The 21,291-nt window shown below is 43.0% G+C and overlaps 1 protein-coding gene across 1 annotated transcript in view; it reads right to left on the reverse strand.

The window, feature by feature from the left end:
• Positions 1-70: 70 nt before the first annotated feature.
• Positions 71-21,291, reverse strand: part of LOC135548630 (protein KIBRA-like) — a 47,167-nt gene continuing 25,946 nt past the window's right edge. Inside the window, exons 12-22 of the mRNA XM_064978435.1 lie at positions 16,543-16,660; positions 12,559-12,726; positions 10,300-10,492; positions 9,814-9,954; positions 9,571-9,635; positions 9,011-9,164; positions 8,537-8,710; positions 6,977-7,069; positions 6,058-6,288; positions 4,800-4,918; positions 71-4,183 (exon numbers count right to left, since the gene is read on the reverse strand). Coding sequence (XP_064834507.1) covers positions 4,117-4,183; positions 4,800-4,918; positions 6,058-6,288; positions 6,977-7,069; positions 8,537-8,710; positions 9,011-9,164; positions 9,571-9,635; positions 9,814-9,954; positions 10,300-10,492; positions 12,559-12,726; positions 16,543-16,660 — 1,523 coding nt within the window. The 3' untranslated portion in view covers positions 71-4,116. The remainder of the gene's footprint in view (positions 4,184-4,799; positions 4,919-6,057; positions 6,289-6,976; positions 7,070-8,536; positions 8,711-9,010; positions 9,165-9,570; positions 9,636-9,813; positions 9,955-10,299; positions 10,493-12,558; positions 12,727-16,542; positions 16,661-21,291) is intronic.

Raw genomic sequence — 21,291 nt, forward strand, 5'->3', positions numbered from 1 at the left:
TCTGCAAACGCGTTTCATTGACATTAAATAAACCACAGATACACAAAAGAGGGGAAAGCACAGGCAATAGTAGAACAAAAGAACGTATTTTTATTTGTGAAACTAAAAAACATTTTTTTTTGTGCTGGTGAAATATTTACAAATCTGGTTGACAGTAGTGTCCATAATACAATTCACAGCTTTCAGGAGTCTTATGAGAAAGGAAACAAAACAGCACACCCAAATCACAAAGTGCAATAAATACATGCTGTATTTCTCAAACAATCTCTATACACATCCCAGTATCATTGCCATCCTTAATACAACAGAGCAAATAATAATAAACGAAAATGCACTTGAACTTCAAAAACAAGAATTATATCACAACCTACAAGACAACAAATCATTCATGACCAGCATCAGTTTCTGACATGATTTTTTTGATTACTCGAAGCAAGACCTACTACATAATTTGTTTCTGATGAAATGGACTTTTCTACAATATATATGCCGGGTGGTGTTAGAGAAAAGTACATTTGAGCCTTTAGTCAATCGTGACTAGCTTCAGTTAATCACATAGTACTGTTCCATCCAGACATAGTGTAATCCAATCAGAAGTCCTAATGTAAGACCTCTCTTCCCTCTCTCTACACTGGAGTAAATTGTGATTTCTTTTTAAGTAAACAGTTCACATTCAACTGCAAACAATACACATTATTTTAGGCAACAAAAAGTAGTGTTCTCTTCTTGGATGGTGACCACATTTTCAACTCCAGTTAAAATCAGATTTCATCTAAACAGCACTCTCCAAAGGATCCATTCACAGTATACAGTTCATGTCCGATTCCAGTAGAATAGATTGTTGTGCCGTCAACAGTGGCTTTCCTTTACAGTAGTGAAGTGCAACATTGTACAGTTTAATATTCTAAAAAAAATGGAAATGGTCCAAAGGAGAAAAAACAACATATTTGTAACATTATATTTAAGTAAATTAAACTGTGTTTGTATTCAATTTGCAAGGGGTGTCTAGCTAATTGTGTATGACAAAGAGGTTATAACGATATCACACTAACCTATAGAGTGTGCAAGAAAGCAACCCATATTATATCCAGTTGGGTGACTAAGACGGTGTGTGCCTGTGTGACTGCCTACACCATTTAACAGAAAAGTGAAATTGAGAAAACAAAATTACAACTTAGCGATAAAAGACAGGAGTATCACAATAACCCAAGAAACATTCTTTATCACTAGCTAAAGCTCAAGTTTATGAAAATAGTGCACATCAAGGCAAAAGACAACCAGTAAGGAAAGGGTAGATTAAAAAAGTAGAGTAGGAATGAAACACGATCTAATCTAACATTATTAGTATGGGGTAGAGTAGAAAAATCCTTTCTGATGTTCAAATCAGGGTATCATTTTATTCACAGAGTATGAAACATGCAATGTATTCATCAAACTACAAGGCAATGTCAACTGGGGTGGGACACTGGACACCAGTGAGTTCTGCTCATCATTTGCAGAATGTTAGAGCCAATTCATGCCCATTCAAATCCAACAAAGGTCATGTGCCATTACATAAATTCAGTTGCTGGGCCACTCTGGTGTCATCAACACTGAAAGTGATTTCATTGGAGGACCATTCAGCTGAGGAAGGGAATGTGATTCATTCCACTGACTCCTCTCGACCTTTAGAGTCATTGTGCTCATTCTATGGCCAAATTCAATTAGCATGAACCTGTTTGTTTCATTGTCATCCAGCCTGTTGTGGATTGGGCAAATCTCTACATTACCACAGTGGTATTAGCCAAGAGTTGAATTGAGCTTTATATTGTCTCTGACTACATCAGGTCTTAGGGTGCTACGTATATATGGTGTTAAACAGTTTTCCATTGAGAGGGAAAGAAGCTAGCTATGTTTCTGTAGAAAATAAGGTTGCAGTTCTGGCTTCTCCAATATGAGTAGAATGTAATTCAGGCCATTTATAATTGGTATCACAATCATGCTTGGTCAACACCAAAAAAAGGCCTGTGTGAGTAGGATTTGTTAAAAAGCTAAATCCAAAACACTCCACAGACATTTGCATCTGCATTGAATATGTGAACAGGGGCCCTTGCCAATGTATATGTCCCCTTATGATCACCCCTCCAAACTCTCATCCAACACATCTCTATCATCTCAAATGCCATCCAAGTGTTTACAGGGAATGTGGGGAGCAAGCTGACTGTTCTGATCTAGATCACCCACCCTGTAGGTTCCAGTGGCCTAGTTATAAACAGCTCTCATTTCTCCCTGTACTGCCTGTTGATCCACTAACACGTTTCACTTCATCACATTTCATTAAACACAGACACTACGAGTCGCCTCTGACGATGACAGACGTAATCATTCGCTACACAGAGCCAGATATGTGCTCCCGACACTACCACTGACACATCGAGAGCAGTGTTGAAAGCCAGTTTTGCAAGGCACCGTGTAGGACTTTGTGAGGTCTCCTAACAGAGAGAGAGTGCAACATGTCTGGTTTAAGCAGCTCCATATGGTACTAGTAGTGTAGCCTGGTTCCAAACCTGTTAGTGCTGTCTTGCCAACTCCTGTGGTCATTGATGTGACAACTCGCCATGCAGTATCTCTCCTTTGCCACGATAATCCATCCACCTGACAGGTGTAGCATATCAAGAAGCTGGTTAAACAGCCGGATCATTACAAAGGTGCACCTTGTGCCTGGTACAATAAAAGGCCACTAAAATGTGCAGTTTTGTCACACAAAACACAATGCCACATATGTCTCAAGTTGAGGGGGCGTGCAATGTGCATGCTGACTGCAGGAATGTCCACCAGAGCGGTTGTCAGAATTTCCTATCATAAGCCGCCTCCGTCGTTCTAGAGAATTTCGCAGTATTCCCAACCGGCCTCACAACCACGTCAGCCCATGACCTCCACATCCGGCTCCTTCACCTGCGGGATCATCTGAGACCAGCCAGTCAGACAGCTGATGAAACTGAGGTGTATTTCAGTCTGTAATAAAATTATTTCGTGGGGGGGGGGGGGGGGGGACGACGACTCATTCTGATTGGCTGGGCATGGTTCCCAAGTGGGTAGGCCTATGCCCTCCCAGGGCCCACCCATCTCAGCACCCTGTTGCATTTATATTTTTGTTCAGTATACTTGGGAGTTCTCAGTTGCTCCATGATTTTTGGATCACTTCACTTGGGTTTTGACTCATACAATAAATGTGGAGTTTATCGTCGGCAATGATCTTCATCAAATGCAAATGAATGACCTTCATAAAATGCACTTCTTTTGTTTCACAATCATAATGTGCTTCGTTAAACGGTGATTCAACAATCAATCCTGCCCAGAGAAGAGCACTCCTCCCACTTCTTCAACCCCTTCACTCTTTTTTAGATTCCTATTATAAAAGTGCACAAACTATCCGATAAACTACCTGAGTATTAGAGAGAGTTAGTGCAGTTCTTACACAATGCTGAGAGATAGTGTGCGCACCAGTGAGAGTCACTACAAGAGCCATGTACAGTATAGATGACCTGACTGGTAATACATACACAGTAGACAGTGTGCAGTAATAAGACAACACAATGCCACTAGGGACAGACAGCCGGTTACAATATACTCTACAACCAACCACTCATCCGGTCAAAGTACACCATCATTCAATCAGAATGTTGATTTTGTAGATGTGTTGTGCTATAAATCATGTTGAAGTAAAGTACCTCTGTGGGTCTATATTCACATCTTAGATTACAGCAAGTAAGTGGTCCTGGCTAATGAAAATAACAGCATTTGTCGTCTCTATCTTTTCATATTTCACACAGAAAGCACCGGTGTTGTATTGGAATGACGATTTTACCGTAAAACATTTAAAGGTAGCTACCAACATCCACTTATTAGTAACAGTAAAATAATGCTACAGAGTGGAGAAAAGAATGCATGTTGCTAGGTGCTAATAACAAAAACTGTACAGATGAGTAACTGAGATAAAAACTAAAAAAAAGTTCAAAAAATGTGACAGTTTTTCTATACATTATTATTCTCCATTCTTCATTTTACCACCAGAAGTCTGTGTCAGAGTCATCTCCTTGGAAACAGCAGTTCAGACTGTGGAATACTTGAAATGCGCTACACGTCGTCAGCAGGCAGATCGGGGATGTTGATCTTTGCACGAGTGAAGAAGGCCATCTTCTCTCTGAAATCAGAAGAGTTTCCATCTTCACATGAGCCTAAAAACACAACGAACCTCCCCTTCTATACGGTGAACAGAACAGATTTTTATTTGGAATGGTGGGCTATGTGCAGTGCTTGACTTAGGCAGGAGCTTACCGGGGCTGAGTACTGGCACCTCAAATGTTCTACTGCTTGAGCTCCCTTATGGAATATCATCTCAAAAGTATTGTGGAGCTCCTGCACCTAAACATAAGTATTACCGCTACCCAACATGATTACCGGCCCTATTACAGCCCAAGTCAAGCACTGACTACGTGTTCACTGAGGCAAACTTCTTTCAGTCACTTCAGAGCCAGGGTCAATCAATCCCAGTCCACATCACAGCCATTTTCCCCACTCAGAATTCCCTGTCATCTTACATTCCTAGACTAACTGGCATACAAATGGAATGGACCACAAATTGTGCTTCATTCAACTGGACCTAATGAGACCTGGTGAGAGAAGCTAAAAACAAATTTACACATTGACATTCATCCAATACATGGGGAACAAGATATGGCTTAATGGATCAACTTCTCTTACGGGAGGTATGTTACACTGCACTGTTGCTGTTCTGTAATGCATTCTACTGTACTGACCTGAAGGACTGGACCTCTGGCACCTCTTTCCTGCTCTGGCCTCGGATCTTGTGGACGTCCTTGGCCGCAGCGCGCATCATCTTCTCCACCCTCTGCTCCTGCAGCTGCTCCTCACGGGTCTGCAGACAACACCACACCACACAGATGCTTAGAGAGAAGCTGGAAAATAGGCTTAAACAACACCTCATGGCCAGTCAACAGCTAGAACAGCATTTAAACCCGCTTAATATTTCACAGATGTGTATTGGGAACAACAATGTATAATAAAATCTAATAAACTCGTCAAAAAAAGAAACATCCCTTTTTCAGGACCCTGTCTTTCAAAGATGATTCATAAAAATCCAAATAACTTCACAGATCTTCATTGTAAAGGGTTTAAACACGGTTTGTTCAATGAACCATAAACAATGAATGAACATGCAGTGGTGGAACAGTCGTTAAGATACTAACAGCTTACAGACCGTAAGCTATTAAGGTCACAGTTATGAAAACTTAGGACACGAAAGAGGCCTTCCTACGGACTCTGAAAAATACCAAAAGAAAGATGCCCCTTTTCCCTGCTCATCTGCGTGAATGTGCCTTAGGCATGCTGCAAGGAGGCATGAGGACTGGAGATGTGGCCAGGGCAATAAATTGCAATGTCCGTACTGAGAGACGCCTAAGACAGCGCTACAGGGAGACAGGACGGACAGCTGATCGTCTTCGCAGTGACAGACCACGTGTAACAACACCTGCACAGGATCGGTACATCACACCTGTGGGACAGGTACAGGATAGCAACAACAACTGCCCGAGTTACACAAGGAACGCACAATCCCTCCATCAGTGCTCAGACTGTCCGCAATAGGTAATAGTACTGAATATAGCTGGTGGCCACACCAGATACTGACTGTTACTTTTGATTTTGAACACCCCCTTTTGTTCAGTGACACATTATTCAATTTATGTTAGTCACATGTCTGTGGAACTTGTTCAGTTTATGCCTCAGTTGTTGAATCTTGTTATGTTCATACAAATATTTACACATGTTAAGTTTGCTGAAAATAAACGCAGTTGACAGTGAGAGGACGTTTCTTTTTTTGCTGAGTTTATATAACTACTAGGTGAGAGACTCCTACTGGTCTCAATGTCTGTCTGAAAAGGTAACCTATCCCAGTATAGTGCACTACTGCACTAGAGGTTGCAATTCTGGAACCACCCGAAAACGTATTGGTGACAGACCGATTGTTGCGGGGGTCAGTATCTCTCCCTCTCCCACCTGTTTCTCAGCCTGTCTGAGCAGCAGACGGAAGCGCTCGTCGTCCTGCACCCAGGTGGGGAGGTCTCTGGTGCCTTGCTGCCGGGCTCTCTCCAGCTGCTCCTTCAGCTCCCTGAGGACACGAAGCTCCTGGGACAGCCGCGTGTGACGAGTCCTGGACACCTGCAGGTCAAGCTCCAGGTCCAGACTGGTCCGGAGCAGCCCGTCCAGGCCCCGCACCGGCACCGGGGGCTGGGGGGGGGGGGGGGGGGAGATGGAAACGGTGAGTTTATGATTGATACATTACACTCTCAGACATAAACACACATCTTTCTCTTCCTAACACACATAGGAAGGTACAAGGAGACAGAGCAGCTATTTCCCAGTGGCCCCCTCCCCTTTCCTCTCCTAACTAACAGACAGATCTGTCCTGGACATAGATCACTCCTGGTCCCAGGATTAATAGAGGCCAGAGAATGTCAGGCCACATTAACAATTCAACCAGCCATTAAATATGAAGACTCACTTTTACTGAAGGCTGAGCCTCTGGTTTATGGAACCATAACGTAAATGAACGTCTGAGTGTATCTAATAAATGGGGCCACAGCTTGAGACTTGACTGCACTATTAGACTGTCAAGAGCCAGAACAGTGAGAACAGAGCAAAGCACTGGAATAAATAGAGACTGAAAAAGAAAACGTGCTTGTTATACTGAGAACCTTGGCAAACAGACAGAAAATTAAAGTTAAATGGGTATTTATAGCATAGAAATATAGAACGCTAGAAAGTATCACCATGGTAGGATAGGTACGAAGTGAGTGGTTTATATAATAGTAATATAGAATGATCGATATGATGAAGTGGGTATTTATACGACGTAGAAATATAGAATGATAGGATCAATGACCGGATGGATACGATCTAAGTGGGTAGTTTCTACCTTTTTCATGCGCATGCTGCGTCTCTCCGATGCATTCCTGACGAATGGAGACTTCTTAGACAGAGTGGAGCTGTCGCTGTCACTGCGGTTAATCTGATGTTCACATAGTAGAAAGGCAAAAACCAACAAAAATTTGAAAGTTAGAACGAGAACAGCAAAAATAACAGCTTTTGTTGGGTTAAAGATGTATTGCAAAGCTAAACTCAACAGTAGTCAAAGTGAACTGTATTTTTTAATCTTATCCAGATCAACTTACACTGTATACACAAAAGTATGTAGACACTCCTTCAAATGAGTGGATTTGGCTATTTCAGCCATGCAATCTCCATACACAAACATTGACAGTAGAATGACCTTACCGAAGAGCTCAATGACTTGCAACGTGACACCGTCACCTTTCCGGCAAGTCAGTTCGTCAAATGTCTGCCCTGCTAAAGCTGCCCGGGTCAATTGTAAGTGCTGTTATTGTAAAGTGGAAACATCTAGGAGCAACAACGGCTCAGTCGCAAAGTGGTAGGTCACACAAGCTCACAGAACAGGACTGCTGAGTGCTGAAGCGCGTAAAAATCACCTGTCCGTGGTTGCAACACTCACCACAGAGTTCCAAACTGCCTCTGGAAGCAAAGTCAGCACAAAAACTGTTCATCGGGAGCTTGATTAAATGGGTTTCCATGGCCGAGCAGCCGCACACAAGCCTAAAATCGCCATGTGCAATGCCAAGCGTTGGCTGGAGTGGTGTACAGCTCGCCGCCATTAGACTCTGGAGCAGTGGAAACGTGATCTCTGAAGTGATGAATCACACTTCACCATTTGGAAGTCCAACGAACGAATCTGGCTTTGGTGGATGCCAGGCGAACGCTACCTGCCCCAATGCCTAGTGCCAACTGTAAAGTTTGGCGGAGGAGGAATAATGGTCTGAGGCTGTTTTTCATGGTTCGGGCCCCTTAGTTCCAGTGAAGGGAAATCTTAATGCTACAGCATACAATGACATTATAGACAATTCTGTGCTTCCATCTTTGTGGCAACAGTATGGGGAAAGCCCTTTCCTGTTTGAGCATGACAAGCCCCCCGTGCGCAAAGCGAGGTCCATACTGAAATGGTTTGTCTATATTGGTGTGCAATGACTGGCCTGCACAGAGCCCTGACCTCAACCCCATCTTTGAATTGGAATGCGGACTGCGAGCCAGGCCTAATCGCCCAACATCAGTGCCCAACCTCACTAATGCTCATGGCTGAATAGAAGCAAGTCCCCGCAGCAATGTTCCAACATCTAGTGGAAAGCCTTCCCAGAAGAGTGGAGACTGTTATAGCAGCACAGGGGGGACCAACTCCATATTAATGCCCATGATTTTGTAATGAGATGTCTGACGAGCAGGTGTCCACATACTTTTGGTCATGTAGTGTATAATAAGTACAATTTAAAAAAATTAGGCTATGCATTTTATTAAGTTTGAGAGTAGATACAGTATGTACTAATGTAAAATCTATATCTAGTATAGATATGCCTTAGCATATTCTAGATAAGTACTAAATATGTCCATGAGGAGTGTGTTTGCTCACACGACAGATGTACTGGCTCTGGGGCCCAGGGGAGAAGGTCTTGGAGCGGATTATGGTGTTTCCCCGGATAAAGGGGTTCTGCTGGGGAACATCGCGGAGTCGATGCTCCTTGGGCCGGACCACTGAGGAGGCGGCATGGTGGTGTTTGAGGCCGGTACTTGTCTCCTTGTTCACCTGGGGACAGAGCACGAGATCAGTCATTTCACAGAGTCAAGCTTGGCTTACAGATTTACTGTTTTGTTCAGTTACTGTTACAACTGTGATCATGCCATTCACAGTCATGTCGTAGAACTGTTGAGCACGTTTTGAGTCTGCATATTAAGGAGTTTGTCGAACTGTGGAGTTTGAACCAAATTAACATGTTTTTACTCAAATACCTCCCATTAACATCCTCTGTAATTAAAAACAAATTAATTAATGTCAAATAAAATTGCATTAATTTATGCATATTGTATAGTTAGTGTCCCCACTTACCCTCTCAGTCATAGTTCCTGTTTGAGTAGGTTTGGCCACCACCTTCTCTCCCTCCCATTGACTGCTCTCGGGATACAACTCCTCCTCTTCAGGCCCCTCTACATGGTTGTCTCCCTCGTCTTCAAATACATCTCCTTCCAGTACTTCACTGTGCCTGTGGAGGGTTGAAACACTATCAGGTGGACAGTGAGGGAGAAACCTGTGAGTTATTCATCTATCGGATTCTACCCGTGAGGGGGTGTGGGAGTGGAGAGGTGGTTAGTACGCCACTGGGCTTTCGAAATCGCCACTTAACGTCTTAGCTTATTCCCACGGGAGAGATAGATGGGAGAGGGGGGAAAAGGGGGGAGTGTATCAGAAATTCAAGCACTGTCATTGTGGTTTTGAACCTGCAGGGTGGGATTCCGGATGTGTGTGTGTGTGTGTGTGTGTGTGTGTGTTTGAGACAAGAATGGAAGAATGGCCTGTCCTCCATAGAGGTTGAAAGGGGGAGGAGGACAGACGAGAAGATGGGAGAATAAAGGCATAAAGGTGCTGTTGTTAACGTAGGGAGAGCTCACCATTCATCCTCCTCTGGTGCACCCTCCAGACTGCCTGCTACTCTCTCTGTGGTAGGGACAGAGCTCTGGAACACACCAAAAACAGTTACTCATCTATTATATGCATTCATAAGATACATACAGTATGTTAATAAATGAAAGAACATTTATGTAACACGTCTACATACAGATTTAAAACAACAGAGCCAGTACATTTTGAAATGCAGCCTATTGTTATACATGACGAATGAAGGTCTGTGTTACCCTTTCAGACTGTGTAGCCGTCCCGGTCTCTTTGTCCTTGCTATTGATTTGGGGCATGAAGGAGTAGCCCAGGAGGTTGTAGCACATGACACATCTCTCCCCAGAGGTGTTGACATCAGCCAGGCTTATCTGAGAACCAGCCTGCCCAGAGGAGAGGAGGGAGAAGCAGGGAGACATTATAAGAGTTAAAAGGTGGTTTACTGAAGGATGTTATACACCGATGTAACAGACTTCATGCATGAGACACAGTACGGAGTGTCAGAGGGACAAAAATCCACTTAGGCTCACTTATGGCAATACACCACTGTCATGTGATTCAATAACAACAGGTGTTTAAGCTTAAAAGGTGTACATTGGGATTTTGATGTACACATTGCAAATACACCACCATGGGTGGCAGTGGTTCTACTGTATATGGGTGTTCTGGTGTTAAGGACTATTTGTTTTGTTGACGCTAACTTACAAAATGTGTGTCGTTAAACTCACCAGACACTCCTCGCGGCCAGATGAGCTTGTGTGGCACACGTCCACCCTCAGGGTCTTCTGCCGCAGAACATTGTGGGCCATCTGGATGCCGAAGACTTCGTTGACCTCCACGGCGTCCTGGGGGAGAGAGCCACGCGTCCGGAAAAGGCAGCGGGTGGTCTCAGAGCAGGGGAGGACAGCCACACGGATGTACCTACGGCAGGGAAGCACAGTTAAACATCTAGACAATGTGCACACAGTTGGGTGTAACGTGAAGAACAAATGACAGTACTTTCAATACAAACACAGCGACTTAAATGAGAAAAGTGGGTACAGACAGCATATAGTGCATTCAGAAGTATTCAGCCCCTAGACTTTCTCCACATTTTGTTCCATTACAGCCTTATTCTAAAATCGATTAAATAAAACCTTTTCCTTATCAACCTTCACACAATACCCCATAATGACAAAGCAAAAACAAGATAAGAAATTTTAGCAAATAAAAACTGAAAAACCTTATTCACATAAGTATTCAGACCCTTTGCTATGAGACTCGAAATTGAGCGCCGGTGCATCCTGTGTCCATTGATCATCCTTGAGATGTTTCTACAACATGATTGGAGTCCACCTGTGGTAAATTCAATTGATTGGACATGATTTGGAAAAGCACACACCTGTCTATAAAAAGATCTCAGTTGACAGTGTATGTCAGAGCAAAAACCAGGCCATGAGGTCGAACAAATTGTCCGTAGAGCTCCGAGGCAGGATTGTGTTCGTGGCACAGATCTGGGGAAAGGTACCACAAAGCATTTCTTCAGCATTGAAGGTCCCCAAGAACACACTGGCCTCCATCATACTTAAATGGAATACGTTTGGAACCACCAAGACTCTTCCTAGAGGTGGCCACCTGGCCAAACTGAGCAATCGGGGGAGAAGGGCCTTGGTCAGGGAGGTGACCAAGAACCTGATTTTCACACTGACAAGAGCTCCAGAGTTACTCTGTGGAGATGGTAGAACCTTACAGAAGGACAACCACCTCTGCAGCACTCCACCAAATCAGGCATGTATGGTAGAGTGGACAGACAGAACCATTCTCATTAAAAAGGCACATGACAGCCCGCTTGGAGTTAGAGAGTCCTTTAGGTGCCTTTTGGCAGACCATGAGAAACAAGATTGTCTGGTCTGATGAAACCAAGATTGAACTCTTTAGCCTGAATGCCAAGCGTCACATCTGGAGGAAACCGGTCACTATCCCCATGGTGAAGCATGGTGGTGGCAGCATCACGCTGTGAGGATGTTTTTCAGCAGCAGGGACAGGAAAACTAGTCAGGATCGAGGCAAAGATTAACAGAGCAAATTACAGAGAGATCCTTGATGGAAACCTGCTCCAGATCGCTCAGGACCTCAGACTGGGGCAAAGGTTCATCTTCCAACAGTCAAGACAATGTGGCTTGGGGATAAGTCTCTGAATGTCCTTGAGTGGACAGGCCAGAGCCTGGATTTGAACCCGATCGAACAGCTCTCCTGGAGAGACCTGAAAATAGCTGTGTAGCGACGCTCCACTTCCAACCTGACAGAGCTTGAGAGGATCTGCTATGCTGACTTGCTGCACCCTCAACAACTACTGTGATTATTATCATTTGACCATGATGGTCATTTATGAACATTTGAACATCTGGGCCATGTTCTGTTATAATCTCCACCCGGCACAGCCAGAAGAGGACCGGCCACCCCTCATAGCCTGGTTCCTCTCTAGGTTTCTTCCTAGGTTTTAGCCTTTCTACAGAGTTTTTCCTAGCCACCATGCTTCTACACCTGCATTGCTTGATGTTTGGGGTTTTAGGCTGGGTTTCTGTACAGCACTTTGAGATATCAGCTGATGTAAGAAGGGCTATATAAATAAATTTGATTTCATTTTGTTTTGATCTGCAGAGCAGAATGGGAGAAACTCCCCATATACAGGCATGCCAAACTTATGGCGTCATACCCAAGAAGACTCGAGGCTGTAATCACTGTTAAAGGTGCTTCAAATGACTGAGTAAAGGATCTGAATACTTACGTAAATGTGATAGTTTTTTTTGTTAATTTCTAAAAACATGTTATTGCTTTGTCATTATAGGGTTGTGTGTGTCGATTGATGAGAATAAGGCTGTAACATAATCAAATGTGGAAAATGCATTGTATGCTCAGACAGTCATCTGAGAGGTGTTTGTTTGACATAACAAGTAATGACAGTCATTCACTCCTAAAGCAAAGAGAAAAGATAACTTTGCTACATACATTTTGTGGTTGGGCAGCGGGGTGAGGGCGCTGCAGTTGGAGAGCTGCATGACTAACACGGTGAAACGCTTGTCTTTCACCTCGTACTTCAGGCCCAGTCTGACCTGGGCACAGCCTAGAGGACCTCCCCTCTCCTCATAGCCCAGCAGCTCTGCTGGGGGGACAGATCTGGGAACAGTGACACATACAACAGGTTTAGGGTTAGAGCCACAAAGTGGCTATCAAATACAGTACCTGGAAGCCAGTCTGGTTTGTGCTTTAGCTATTAACCTTACATTGAAGTCAGGTCACTAAAATTATAGGAGGTGATATCAGTCCAAACAGATATGGCAACCAGACTTCAAAATAGCAGAGGAAGTTGTGAGAGGGACTGGCAACATACAGTATATGGCAAAAAGCGCCTCACGCTCCGGGGCCAAACAGTGCAAACAAAACACAATGCAAATATGCTGGATGTTTGTTTGACAAATAGTACTGCAGACAGCTGGTCTCCAGCGATCACTTGATGTAAACCAAAGATACGGTATATAATGACGAGATCGTCTGGTCTCGAGCCGCCCTAACAATCGGAGTCATTGTCCCAAAGGTGGGAAAGGCAGGCGATCTGCTTATTGGTCTGCTTATCGTGGGCAGATTTTGGCTGGAGTAAACCCTCTCGCTTTGCCTCTTCCTCTCTGTCTAAACACATTACATGTTAACTCATTGTCTCACGTCAGATAGGAGTGCAGACGGCCGTCACGCTATCTCGCAAACACTCATACCAAAAAATGTGTTTGGCTACAATATACATTCCAAACATTTTTTTAAATGTTACTAAGCTGACATCGTCCACTGAACCCCCTTTCCTCCCAATTTTTTATTTGTTTTTATTTTAATTTATTAGGATCCCCATTAGATACTGCCAAGGCAGCAGATACTGCCAAGGCAGCAGATACTGCCAAGGCAGCAGATACTGCCAAGGCAGCAGATACTGCCAAGGCAGCAGATACTGCCAAGGCAGCAGATACTCTTCCTGGGGTCCAAACAGGATTAAAACAATTATATAACATAACGCAACAGCCTACATCACAAACAAAAAAATACATCATATGCAAGACATCACCACATTACTACTCTACAACCACAAATTCACAACATTACATTTACAAACCTACAATATTACAATGTGTGTGCATATGCATTTGTGTGTGTCTCTTCACAGTCCGCATTGTGCTGCCGTGAGGTGTTTTATGTTTGTTTTTTTAAATCAGATTTTACTGCTCGCTTGAGTTACTTGATGTGGAAGAGAGGTCCATATAGTCATGGCTCTACAGTATGTGGTACTGTGCGTTTCCCCAGAGTCTGTTCTGGACTGTGAAGAGACCGCTGTTAGCATGTCTTGTGGGGCATGTATGGGTGTCTGAGTTGTGTGTTATCTGTTTGAACAGACATCAATACCTCTCGCAGAAGACAAGGAGAGATTGACATGCATGTTATTGATATTAGGCCTCTGGGTATATTTACAGGCCAGCCATGCTGCTCTGGGCCAACTGTAATTTTCCCATGTCCCTCTTTTTAACACTTGACCATATGCCTGGGCAGTAGTCCAGGTGTGATAAAACTAGGGCCTGCAGGCCTTGTTTTGTTGATTATGTTGTCAAGAAAGCAGAGTAGTGCTTTTTCAAGACCTCTCCCCATCCTAGCTACTGTTGTGTCAATGTTTTGATTACATCAAGCAGTTAAGTCTCAGCTTGCTCAATTGCCACATTCATTACAACATTTTGTTGAGATTTATGTTTCAGCGAATGATGTCCCAAATGCAATGCTTTTAGTTTTTTTGATATATTTAGGACTAGCTTATCACCCATTCTAAAACGGACTGCAGCTCTTTGTTCAGGTGTTGCAGTGATTTAACTTGCTGTGGTGCCTGACGTGTTTAATAATGTTGAGTCATCAGCCTACATAGCCACACAAGCTTTACTCAGTGCTCGGTCATTAGTAAAAATAGAAAAAAGGGGCAAAACCACTGCCTTGAAGTATGCCAGATTCCACCTGGTTTATGTTAGAGGCTTCTATTTAAGTGATAATGCCCGAGAAGCCGGTATTTGAGGATATATTGGCACGGGTGTTCTTAGTCCCGAGACGAAGCGGAGGGTCGGCAAAGAACCAAGACATAAAAAGAACTGATATTGGCACAAGATGGAGGGAATGTTGGAACATAATGAACAAAATTACAGGTAACGAAAATGCACGCTTAATCCAGTATAAACTCATTGAGAGAAACCAAAATTCACAAAGTCTGCAGCACAACAGAGTCATGTCTTAAGTGTAAACTAACGACTCAATAATTCATGGCTTCTGAGAATGCTATAAAGTCCAAAAGTTATGGGTGGAGTTAGAAAGTTGGCTGTCAGAAATATTCCAATGTAAATGTACTTTTAATCCGTCTGTCTGCATATTTCAAGACATGTCATATGAGGGAGCAGTGAGATACCCGATGGGTTGGACTATTCTCTTCTTGAAAAAAATGTACATTAAAAAACTGGAACTCCACCAATCCTCCATCGTTAAGACAATGGAAAAATCAAATGCGTCATCATCTGAATATTGAAAGAGCGAGGGCGACAGAGAGGAACAAAATGGTGCAATTTGAGGACATGTGGAAATGAATAGTGCAGGCAGTGGAGATAGGGGTGAGAACAAATAGATCTGGGCAGGAGTGATCTTTTTGTGCGTCTGTATGTTGTCTTTTATATTGTTTGGAGATTGTTTAAAAGTAAAAAAAGAAAAGAAAAAAGAAAGGAATTTACCAAACCACAGATCAAGATGAAAATGTGGTTTTCAGCGATGGCTTTATGGGATATCTAGCAACTTGTAAACAATTACCCATTCCAATAAGTGAGTACTACTTCAGTAATATTAAATAATACACGTTGGCTGTTTAGCCAATTATGTTATAAACCCCTTTTAGTTTATTGTGATGGTAATGACGTTTGTTTATGATAATTATTAGGTGGAGGTCGCTAGCTACATTATCAACCAAGCCTAGCGTTTAGATAGCTGCTCTGTAAGCCAGCTTGACTTGCTAGAATGTTAGAGAAACAAGTTTGGAAAAAGTAACTAAACAGGTTTTATTATCACCTGAAACAATAGCTCCTTCTCCTGTTGTGAATGAAAAGGACATATTTTGCAATCTCCCAAAATAAATGTGATCTTTGACGAGAGACTAGGCTCACAATCTTGTCATGCATTGTGAAACCCTATGCTCTCCAGCAGCGGTACGAGATTGCATGAAGATGACGTACGGCGTAATGAAATGTCACAATGTGTACGTGGCATTAGGCAGATGAGCAAAACTGCGATTTTTTAGAGATGAGTTCCAAGTCCATCAAGACAGATCGGTTGAGCGACGAGCATCTCGTAGGAGTGACGCCATCTGACGTGAGACCAGGGGAGAATGACTGCCCCCTCTCATGGAAGTTTATGGCCATCCGTGGTACTGTAGGCATTGTTTGCAGAAAACAGTATCTTATAGTGAATGGAAAAAGGGAAATCTTAGTGGTCAATCTGTCTTAAAATATTATTTTTACACGATCATTGTACCAATAATTGCTTCTAATACACCAAACGTATGTCCATGAAACAAAAATAAATAAATGCACAGGATAATTGAGTTGCTAATGGCAGTAATGCAGTACCCCGGTCGGCCTTTAACTTGAGTTACTCAATGAGAGGGGGCAGCACTGAGCTAGCCTGCAATGTCGCTTCCTGGAGTAGCTCAAACTGTGCACGTTATGTCTCCATGAGGCGTTACATGATCGATATCTTTGTCCATTCATATATACAGTCAATGCATGAGACAACGATGTTCACTTTCATATAGTTAGATAGGGGTGTTAATGAAGCACTAATCTTTTCTTACTATCCGTGACGGATCAGGCTCCAGTGTAAAGAAATTAGAGACACTTGTCCTCCAGGTGACCCAGTGGCTACTACAGTACCCACCTGTCAGAGGGCTCGTACACCCCGCTGTCACCCGCCACCGACTCATCAGACACTGCTGACGTCACACCCATCTTCTTCGACCCAGCACCCACCGTCCCTCGGACCTGCGCTACGCCATCTATGTGAAAAGGGGGTTGGGAAGAGGAGGATAGGAAAAGAGAAGGGAGGAAAAGAGGAGTGTAGAGAAAGGCAACACATTGTCACAACCTTTCCTCCTTGCAGCCATGGAAACAGGTGTTGAGTTGCATAGCTGGAGTAGGTTCACTTTACAACACCACCACAGGTAACAGCGGGCCAAAACTCAACCCCCAGTCTCTCACTTCTCCCCCTGTAGTGTACCCATTGGCAATCAGGTATCAGGTGCAATCTTGAATTCATTATGAGGTGCATGCCTCACACCCCTACTACAGTGGAGGAAGCCGGACCATTCAGTTAGAATGTGTTGAATGTTACATCATCAGTGTGTATGTTGATACAGCTCTGTCTCTGAAACACCCATATGTATGTATGTATGTATGTATGTATGTATGTATGTATGTATGTATGTGTTATATATATATATATATATATATAGATAGTGCCTTGCGAAAGTATTCGGCCCCCTTGAACTTTGCGACCTTTTGCCACATTTCAGGCTTCAAACATAAAGATATAAAACTGTATTTTTTTGTGAAGAATCAACAACAAGTGGGACACAATCATGAAGTGGAACGACATTTATTGGATATTTCAAACTTTTTTAACAAATCAAAAACTGAAAAATTGGGTGTGCAAAATTATTCCGCGCCCTTAAGTCATCAAGTTTGCGGACGACACAACAGTGGTAGGCTTGATTACCAACAACGACGAGACGGCCTACAGGGAGGAGGTGAGGGCCCTCGGAGTGTGGTGTCAGGAAAATAACCTCACACTCAACGTCAACAAAACTAAGGAGATGATTGTGGACTTCAGGAAACAGCAGAGGGAACACCCCCCTATCCACATCGATGGAACAGTAGTGGAGAGAGTAGCAAGTTTTAAGTTCCTCGGCATACACATCACAGACAAACTGAATTGGTCCACTCACACAGACAGCATCGTGAAGAAGGCGCAGCAGTGCCTCTTCAACCTCAGGAGGCTGAAGAAATTTGGCTTGTCACCAAAAGCACTCAAACTTCTACAGAGGCACAATCGAGAGCATTCTGGCGGGCTATATCACCGCCTGGTACGGCAACTGCTCCGCCCTCAACCGTAAGGCTCTCCAGAGGGTAGTGAGGTCTGCACAACGCATCATCGGGGGCAAACTACCTGCCCTCCAGGACACCTACACCACCCGATGTTACAGGAAGGCCATAAAGATCATCAAGGACATCTACCACCCGAGTCACTGCCTGTTCACCCCGCTATCATCCAGAAGGCGAGGTCAGTACAGGTGCATCAAAGCTGGGACCGAGAGACTGAAAAACAGCTTCTATCTCAAGGCCATCAGACTGTTAAACAGCCACCACTAACATTGAGTGGCTGCTGCCTACACACTGACACTGACTCAACTCCAGCCACTTTAATAATGGGAATTGATGGGAAATGTTGTAAATATATCACTAGCCACTTTAAACAATGCTACCTTATATAATGTTACTTACCCTACATTATTCATCTCATATGCATACCTATATACTGTACTCTATATCATCGACTGCATCCTTATGTAATACATGTATCACTAGCCACTTTAACTATGCCACTTTGTTTACATACTCATCTCACATGTATATACTGTACTCGATACCATCTACTGTATCTTGCCTATGCTGCTCTGTACCATCACTCACTCATATATCCTTATGTACATATTCTTTATCCCCTTACACTGTGTATAAGACAGTAGATTAGGAATTGTTAGTTAGATTACTTGTTGGTTATTACTGCATTGTCGGAACTAGAAGCACAAGCATTTCGCTACACTCGCATTAACATCTGCTAACCATGTGTATGTGACAAATAAAACATTTGATTGATTTGATTTGATTTCAGTTAATACTTTGTAGCGCCACCTTTTGCTGCGATTACAGCTGTAAGTCGCTTGGGGTATGTCTATCAGTTTTGCACATCGAGAGACTGACATTTTTTCCCATTCCACCTTGCAAAACAGCTCGAGCTCAGTGAGGTTGGATGGAGAGCATTTGTGAACAGCAGTTTTCAGTTCTTTCCACAGATTCTCGATTGGGATTCAGGTCTGGACTTTGAATTGGCCATTCTAACACCTGGATATGTTTATTTTTGAACCATTCCATTGTAGATTTTGCTTTATGTTTTGGATCATTGTCTTGTTGGAAGACAAATCTCCGTCCCAGTCTCAGGTCTTTTGCAGACTCCATCAGGTTTTCTTCCAGAATGGTCCTGTATTTGGCTCCATCCATCTTCCCATCAATTTTAACCATCTTCCCTGTCCTTGCTGAAGAAAAGCAGGCCCAAACCATGATGCTGCCACCACCATGTTTGACAGTGGAGATGGTGTGTTCAGGGTGATGAGCTGTGTTGCTTTTACGCCAAACATAACGTTTTGCATTGTTGCCAAAAAGTTCAATTTTGGTTTCATCTGACCAGAGCACCTTCTTCCACATGTTTGGTGTGTCTCTCAGGTGGCTTGTGGCAAACTTTAAACAACACTTTTTATGGATATCTTTAAGAAATGGCTTTCTTCTTGCCACTCTTCCATAAAGGCCAGATTTGTGCAATATACGACTGATTGTTGTCCTATGGACAGAGTCTCCCACCTCAGCTGTAGATCTCTGCAGTTCATCCAGAGTGATCATGGGCCTCTTGGCTGCATCTCTGATCAGTCTTCTCCTTGTATGAGCTGAAAGTTTAGAGGGACGGCCAGGTCTTGGTAGATTTGCAGTGGTCTGATATTCCTTCCATTTCAATATTATCGCTTGCACAGTGCTCCTTGGGATGTTTAAAGCTTGGGAAATCTTTTTGTATCCAAATCCGGCTTTAAAATTCTTCACAACAGTATCTCGGACCTGCCTGGTGTGTTCCTTGTTCTTCATGATGCTCTCTGCGCTTTTAACGGACCTCTGAGACTATCACAGTGCAGGTGCATTTATACGGAGACTTGATTACACACAGGTAGATTGTATTTATCATCATTAGTCAGTTAGGTCAACATTGGATCATTCAGAGATCCTCACTGAACTTCTGGAGAGAGTTTTCTGCACTGAAAGTAAAGGGGCTGAATAATTTTGCACGCCCAATTTTTCAGTTTTTGACTTGTTAAAAAAGTTTGAAATATCCAATAAATGTCGTTCCACTTCATGATTGTGTCCCACTTGTTGTTGATTCTTCACAAAAAAATACAGTTTTATATCTTTATGTTTGAAGCCTGAAATGTGGCAAAAGGTCGCAAAGTTCAAGGGGGCCGAATACTTTCGCAAGGCACTGTATATAAAACACACACACAGGGTTGAAGAAGTCAGACGTTGACATACACCTTTACCCAAATACATTTAAACTCAGTGTTTTACAATTCCTGACATTTAATCCTAGTAAAATTCCCTTTTAGGTCAGGTAGGAGCACCACCTTATTTTAAGAATGCTTTAACTTCCTGACTGATGTCTTGAGATGTTGCTTTAATATATTCACATAATTTCCAGCCTCATGATGCCATCTATTTTGTGAAGTGCACCAGTCCCTCCTGCAGCAAAGAACCCCCACAACATGATGCTGCCACCCCCGTGCTTCACGGTTGGGATGGTAATCTTCAGCTTGCAAGCCTCCTTTTTACTCCAAACATAACAATGGTCCTTATGGCCAAACAGTTCTATTTTGTTTCATTAGACCAGAGGACATTTCTCCAAAAAGTACAATCTTACTCCCCATGTGCAGTTGCAAACCGTAGTCTGGCTTTTTTAAGGCTGTTTTGGAGCAGTGGCTCCTTCCTTGCTGAGCGGCCTTTCAGGTTATGTCGATATAGGACTCGTTTTACTGTGGATATAGATACTTTTGTACCGGTTTCCTCCAGCATCTTCACAAGGTCCTTTGCTGTGGTTCTGAGATTGATTTGCACTTTTCACACCAAAGTACGTTCATCTCTAGAAGACAGAACTCGTCTCCTTCCTGAGCGGTAGGATGGCTGCGTGGTCCCATGGTGTTTATACTTGCGTACTATTGTTTGTACAGATGCACGTGGTACCTTCAGGCATTTGGAAATTGCTCCCAAGGATGAACCAGACTTGTGGAGGTCTATATTTTTTTTTACTGAGATCTTGGCTGATTTCTTTTGATATTTCAGAAATAATTTGTCTGTAAGCAATTGTTGGAAAAATGACTTGGGTCATGCACAAAGTAGATGTCCTAACTGACTTGCCAAAACTATATTGTTAATTAACAAGAAATTTGTGGAGTGGTTGAAAAACAAGTTTTAATGACTCAACCTAAGTGTATGTAACTTCCGACTTCAACTGTATAGTCACACTCAAATGTTTCTTCGTGTGACGCTGACACTGCTCTGATTTGCAATGTGTTGCATGGATCTCAAACTGTTGCAAATTAATTAGATAATTCAAACATCCATTCTTTATGGATCACAATGGAGATGACTATATACTCCACTTCACACCACCACATAGTAACCCAATACCAGACTGTACACGGTCACAGTGGTGTAAAGTACTTAAGTAAAATCTACTTGAAAGTACTACTTAAGTAGTTTTTTGGGGTATCTGTACTTTAATATGTATATGACAACTTTTACTAAACCACATTCC

The sequence above is a fragment of the Oncorhynchus masou genome, chromosome 11 (genome assembly GCF_036934945.1).
Source record: "Oncorhynchus masou masou isolate Uvic2021 chromosome 11, UVic_Omas_1.1, whole genome shotgun sequence".
In the NCBI taxonomy this organism is placed as follows: Eukaryota; Metazoa; Chordata; class Actinopteri; order Salmoniformes; family Salmonidae; genus Oncorhynchus; species Oncorhynchus masou.